Source organism: Argentina anserina, chromosome 6 (genome assembly GCF_933775445.1).
Source record: "Argentina anserina chromosome 6, drPotAnse1.1, whole genome shotgun sequence".
In the NCBI taxonomy this organism is placed as follows: Eukaryota; Viridiplantae; Streptophyta; class Magnoliopsida; order Rosales; family Rosaceae; genus Argentina; species Argentina anserina.
In genome coordinates, this window is record NC_065877.1 from 9,829,978 (window position 1) to 9,836,919 (window position 6,942).

Below are 6,942 nucleotides of genomic sequence, written 5' to 3' on the forward strand. Positions count from 1 at the left end.
ACCAACAATAAAAAAAACCCCAGAACAAGAACAATTATAAGTGAATTTTCAAACACCAGAGATCGGTTATGAAAATACATGAAGATAAATCTTTATGGGTTCTTTCCGGTTCAAGAAAAGGATTTATCTTTGCTTCTTTCTCTTTCTCTTTCCCTCTAGGCATTTCTACGTGGCTCACTTATGGAAAAGAGTTGGGCTGCCAAAATCTGATTGTGAGGAAGAGAAAGAGGGCGTATATTTGTGTGTTTATGAGACACGGAAAAGAGAGATAATGGATCAAAGGTGGGTTGCGATCTACTATTTCATATATATATATATATATATATGTATATATATAAAGATTCCCCTGCGAGAAGGAATTTGATTGTTAATTTGCAAACATTGTTTCATTTCTCTCTCTATTTTTCATTTTTTTCCTTCTCATATCCTCACCGGAATGTGCTAATAGAGGAGAAATTAGCTAGTTCTTGGTCTCCATTTCTTCTAGTTACCCATTAAAAACATCATACTACAATCTTTATACACAAAGTATTGTAAAAAATCAAAAATGAACAAACTTATGAAGAAGAGTTGCGAGAATCACACGTTGTAGGAGCCTTGGAGGTGTATCTTCAATGGTGATTTCGGTGGAGATGAAATTGGTATATGGGGGAGAACGGCTTGCTGTTTTGGTGAAGAATGTTTGAGGTAGTATTTTGGTAGAGTTTTTGCTCTTGAATGCAAAGGAGAAGTGATGATTTTTCTTTGTGAATGATGTGTTATTTATAGAAGAGTTTTGGCTCCTTGAATATTATAGCTTGGCTTTTTCTCCTCAATTTCTTTCACTTATTTTTGTCATTGGTGGGTGCAATCTCCTTTGATAAATTCCTTATTTTTCTCCTTTTTAGGTCTCATTCTTTCTCTTTTGCATTATCTCTTTTTATTCTATTCCTTTTTCTTTCTCTTTTTTTCTTTCACTTATTTTTGTCATTGGTGGGTGCAATCTCCTTTGATAAATTCCTTCTTTTTCTCTTTTTTAGGTGTCTCATTCTTTCTTTATTTTCCTCCTTTGCTTGACTTTTCCTCTATTTTTTTTCCTTCATTGTACAATTTGAAAATAATAAAAGACAAGATAATTCATATAAAAAGATTAAGTAAGTTACTAGAATAAGAGAGTAAACTTAGGAAAGTTACAGAATAAGCGTTTCAGTTCAAGTAGGAATTTCTTAAATAATACGTTTTCTAATCTAAAAATGACTCATAATACAAATATGATTCTCAAATTATCACAAATGTTATAGAAATGCAGATTAATGAAGACTCCTAATTCAACTAGGTTTCCTAGTTACACAATGAATCATACTCTAAATAGGACTCTCGACAATTTCTTTGTTTTCAACATGTTTTAACACTAAAATGCAACCAACGCCACCATAGACTCATAAGGCGACTAAATGACTTGATACTACAACAATAAGAGCTAAGCAAAGTACAAATGGAGGTAAAAACATGTTATGAACGTCGCACAAAGTGCTCATATCATGTATATATATATATATATATATATATATATAGTTAATAGGTAGACAAAGTTGTAAATAGTTGAGAGTAAAAGGTTTTTTGGATCAGGTTTAAATATGAAATAATAATTTACCTAAAAGAAGAGAAAAAATTGCCAAAGAAAAAAATTATGTACCTTGCAATTAGACATTTTTCAAAGTATGAAAATCAAGGTATCAATGTGAGCTTAGGACTGAAATGCAATTCAATTTGTTGTCAAAACTCTTCTCCTTTCTTCACTCTTCTTCAATTCTTTCTTTTCTTTCAGAATATTTCTTCAATTAACTCACAAAGACATATGCACGAAGTACTATGAACATTTATCTTCTTCCCTTACTTTGAAACAATAATACAAATCTTTCTGAAGATTCTAATCAAAGTCTCCTTTCATCTTTTGAAAGAAAATATGAAACTTTGTTCGAAATGAAATACTTTGACGAAGAGAATATACATAATCAAGGGAGTAGAGTAAATATAAAATAAGGTAAGAAATTAACAGTGTAAAATTTATGATAAAGTTAAATTCAACTAAATTTTAGCTTATTGTTTGAAATTCAAATTGATACAAAAAAATTGCGTCACATACCAAATATAACATTTTACAATCTGAAGGGCAAATTAGTAACATGAAAAATGGAAAACACCATTTATTATAAACAGACCCTCTACATGGTATGTTTGGTTACGTGGAATTGGTATAAAATGAAGAAACAAAAATATGCATAGATTTATTTTAAAGGAGACTTAGAAATAATGAGTTTATATCTCTTTTATTTATTTATGGAGAATGGATTACTTCTGAAGGAAAACTGAAAAGACCGTTCGGAGGCCTTCTATCAGAGCACAGCATAGGAGAGCGGTCTCCTACCTGGTCTTCTAGAGGTGGAATGTTCCTCCTTTGAAGCCCAATGTCTCCTTTTGTGTCCAAGTGTTGAGTGTTCAGGTTACATGCAAGTAAATCTGAACCTAATTTTCAAAGCTGCTGCCAAATGATCATGATTTCAATGTGAAAGACTTACTAAGCGGGCATGGAACATTCAGATTATGTAGTTGACTGATGCTACATATGAACTTGTTTCCACAAGCGGGATTGAACCTCAAAACTATTTCTCACGTCGTTGTGCACATCAAACATCTGGGTTTTGGATTCACCTCGCGCATCATGCAAGTGGAGGTGTGTACCATTCTTGACTAAAATTAAAGCCTCATAGTATCAAGAGAAGTGGCAGTTTAAAGCATACATCAAACCTTTGCCGAAAGAGAAACAATATTATACATCGTGAGTGATTATTCTGACAGAGCTTCTGACATTTTCAGAAGGATGTAAAAGCTACGAGATATAGTTAGACAGAGGAAGCAGCAAACACAGATTTTGCTTGCCGTTGACTCAATTTCATGTACAAACCCTGCAACAAACAGCAGACCTGTTAGACCCTCTGTGCTTTGATAAGAGGTGAAACCAAAATAAATATCTGTTTACTGATATAGATCTAAAAGAGGCCAAAAGACTGTATACGACTTCAATCTTCATAAGTCACACTAATCTTTATAAATCACATTACTTGCCACAACTATCGCAAAGGTGAAACTATGTACAGAAGTTCTGTGATCAGCAACTATGCTACCAAGTACTGAGGCAAATATAAAGCTACCCCAACAACACAGTTGCTGTTGTTTGTCCTTCTTCCGATACGATTTCCCTTTTATATATCTAATCCACATTTGAATTTCGGGGAAACTAGGAAAAGTATTCTTGCATGTGAGGTGAAAAACTTACATTTGTAGTGTGAATTGTTGCCCCTGTTGTCATGCTAATGTTCTGATCAGGAACAAGCTCAAAGTTCAGATGCTGAATAAAGATTGCCAGAGCAACAATAGCTTCCAGCAAAGCAAACTGATCACCAACACACTTTCGTGGCCCTCCACTGAATGGAATGAACCTACAAGCAAAAGATATGTTTATTTAACTGGAAACTCTCTGATAGATGAAAGTGGGAGATTTTATAACTGCAAAATGTACCTGAAATCTGTATTTGTTTCATTAGGTATAGGACCTTCCATATCAAATCTCTCTGGTGAAAACTCTTCTGCTCTCTCCCACACCTTGTAAAATCATCAGGAAAAAGTGCCGGAAAACATAAGTCACATCCATTTTTTTTCACATAGATAACTTTGTTCACGTGTTTTCATACCTCTGAAGAACGATGGATATTATATACTGAAATCATAATATCCTGACCAGGGTTGACTTTGTAATTTCCAGGGAGCACGTCAGCAACTTGAGCCCTTCTTATCAAAACCTATGAACCAATAGAATGCAGCCATCACGAAAAAGCACGAGTCTCATATAACTTATGAGAAACTGTCGTGAGACTTCCTAATTGTGTTGCAGTTAAGAAAATGGGAAATTAAACATACAGGAGGATGTGGAAAGAGACGCAAAGATTCCATTATGCAGCGAGTCAAGAACTTCAGATCCTTTATGTCATCGTAGGAAGGACGCCGTCCTTGTAAAACTGTGTCAACTTCTTCCTGTGCTTTACGTAATGAATGGGAATCCTGCATTAAAAATAAATCAATCATGAAGAATACATCAGGCATCATATCTCAGTGTTTGAACCTGTATTTGCACAAGAAAAATAAAAAATATAAATATAAATGGAAGGCTACCTTACTTAGAAGATATAACGTCCAAGTCAATACTGAACCAGTCGTCTCATGTCCAGCAACCAACATAGACAAAAGATCATCTCGTAATTGTACACTTGAAACCTGAAATTATTGTGTCTTCATTTTCACTTTAGCATAAACGAATATGGTCTACTCAGATTAATATTTACAGATATATCAAAGAGAGGTAACTCCAGTTTTCAGATTAGTGTTGAACTAATGAATTCAGTCTCAATCATTCTTAGTAACATAAATAGAATAATAAACAACTTCTTGAGAACCTGTCACAAAAACTTGTACAATCCAGTACAACCCAGCATAAGATGAACAATGAGATGAACATTTTCATCATATGCATCAAGAAGAGGAATCGAGTGTTTTCCTCTTCCACAGGAACCTTAACCAATTTTTTACAAACAAGCCTATCAACTTCTCTCGGAACATGGTACTTGACCTTCTAATAAAAAAAAGACCTTTCTTTAAGCCTATAATTGCTTATCGATACATTCCTATCTGAAATAAATCTCTGCACCATACTGCACTCTAAAGGTAAAAGAAAACATGTATCCAATAAAAAAAAGGTAAAAGAAAAGAGTTATGATTGATCAGTATAAGCATATGCTGACCTCTTCTCTACTTGCAAGCAAAAAGCGAAGGATGCTTGGATCAGCTTCATTTACATATTCTTCCTCTTCAATCCTTTCACCCTCAGCTTCTACAATTGCTTTGCATTTAGCTATAAGTTCTTCAACAGAATTCCTAATAATTGAAACTGCTTTTTCAGCTTTTATTTGTCTTGGGACTATTTTACGCAGAGCATCAACCTGAAACAACCAAAAACTAAATAAAGTACTGTTGAAACCCAAGAAAACAAAAAAAGTACAGCAGTTTACAAGATTAAGCAAGTTGAGAAGACATGCCTTCCAATATGGTAATATATCAGTAGAACGAAGCTCCGCTTCTTTTAGTGCAGTGTAAACAGCATCAATGACAGGGCTATCGGTGTTGAGAGAATCAAAATTGTAGTTGAATATAGAGAGGCCTATAACATCAAGAGTTAACTGACAAAATTTTTCCTCCATGTTTACAGCAGTTCCACTAAGTGCATCAGCTTGTAGCTTCTCTACTAATCTTTCAGCACATTTGCAAAATACCCGATCAACTATCACGGACAAGTACTTCTTATGAAGAGATGGCACCACAGCCCTGCGCCTAGCCTAGTATATGTCAGATATCATGCTCAAATGAGATGAAAAGTATCCTACTGATTCCACAAACAGTTTCATCTACTTAATATCACAGGTTGGAAGCTTGTAGATTGAAAACTATAATATCATAACAAAACCCTATTTAAAATATAAAATATCTCATATACTCATTGGTAGCACTGATCTCTAAATTCCCATTGAAACATAACAGCTTTAACAAGACAACCAGATGATGTAAGACTCACTAGTGCAAAACACGGAATAAAAAACGGTGCCTTTTGTTCCTGAAGCTAAAACATGTCTATACATTTCTGTCAATGTACCCAACCAATTAGCCAAGTTACTAATCCAATACCAACTGTAACAAGCACACGAACCATAAATTGCACAATAACAAAGTTACATTAGAACAAACTACACCCAACTTTTGACACCAAGCATATATCCAATCACGAGGCACCACATTACTAATCCAGCAAAGATTTAGAAACAAAAATACATTAGAACATTGAGGTATTACATTACTATTCAAGCAACAATCCAATACCAACTATCACAAGCATGAACCTCAAAAAGCACAAGACAGACTCTAAATAGATTACAAAAGAAGAAATCACAAACAAACTACATTAGAAACCAAGGAAAGAGCGGATTACCGTCCAAAGTGGGCCTTCAGCAATAGCAAAACCCGACCCGAACAAAAACTCAGAAACCTCGGCAACAAGACCCTTGGCGTACTTGCCATAATTCCTAAGCACATGTTTAGCAATAGCAGGGTCACTGACCACCACAAAGTCTCTAGGCCCAGCCGCCAGCCTATATATAGGGCCGTACTCATTCATCCACTTAAACAGAGGCAAGAACAGAGCACCGCCCAGAAGATCAGACACGTCATCGAGCTTGGCGGAGGCAATGGGAATGCCGGAGTCGTCGTTTGTGGATAAGGTTAGGGATCGGGTCAGAGAAGTGAGCCAGTCCGGACTGACCCACGAGCTCGGCTTGGATTTCAAGTTTGAATTCGGGTCCTTGTTGTTGGTTGAGGCTCTGATGGAGAAGGAGGGGAGTGGAGTGGTCGGTTTTGGAGAAGAAGGAGAGGGGAGAGTGAGAGATGTGAAAGAATGGAGAGAGCAAAGCATTTTTACTGTGTTTAGTCACTTTAGTGAGTGATGAGTAGCTCTGCAACTATGGACATCTCCAACTCCAACTGAAGCTGTTACTAAGATAGAGAGAACCAACCGTTTATCTATGATCTTTGGATATTTAGCATTTTTGTGCGGTTCCGGTTCGGTATACGTTGCCACAATGCCATTCGCTGAGTCGAACCGGTTTGGCCAACCAATTTGGCCTTGGAGGCTTTTAAACGGAAAAAACTTGCGTACAAACTAGTATGTACGCGTGCATCCAAACTCTCGTTTATTTGCATACTTTGGGAATATAAATATATGATTTTAACCGTTCAAAAGTTTAGTTTATTACTAAAGATCATTTATGTAAAAGATCAACATAAACAAAAATCATCTTCATA

General features: G+C 35.5%; 1 protein-coding gene across 1 annotated transcript; it reads right to left on the reverse strand.

Moving 5' to 3' along the window:
* Positions 1-2,629: 2,629 nt before the first annotated feature.
* LOC126797725 (carotene epsilon-monooxygenase, chloroplastic) lies at positions 2,630-6,614 on the reverse strand. Its single transcript, XM_050524429.1, has 9 exons — positions 6,074-6,614; positions 5,130-5,426; positions 4,836-5,033; positions 4,210-4,311; positions 3,958-4,098; positions 3,732-3,839; positions 3,560-3,642; positions 3,317-3,479; positions 2,630-2,945 (listed from the first exon to the last, which is right to left on the reverse strand). The coding sequence occupies exons 1-9, from the start codon at positions 6,551-6,553 to the stop codon at positions 2,883-2,885; spliced, it is 1,635 nt and encodes a 544-aa protein (XP_050380386.1). The 5' UTR covers positions 6,554-6,614; the 3' UTR covers positions 2,630-2,882.
* Between the last annotated feature and the right edge of the window lie 328 nt (positions 6,615-6,942).

What these genes read in the sequence shown, in the direction of transcription:
- LOC126797725 (XM_050524429.1), bottom strand. Translation starts at nt 6,553, where the DNA reads ATGCTTTGCTCTCTCCATTCTTTCACATCTCTCACTCTCCCCTCTCCT. An exon ending in GTCTCTTTCCACATCCTCCT is followed by an intron (nt 3,840 to 3,957) that starts GTATGTTTAATT and finishes ATTGGTTCATAG; the next exon opens with GTTTTGATAAGAAGGGCTCA. An exon ending in ATATCCATCGTTCTTCAGAG is followed by an intron (nt 3,643 to 3,731) that starts GTATGAAAACAC and finishes TGATTTTACAAG; the next exon opens with GTGTGGGAGAGAGCAGAAGA.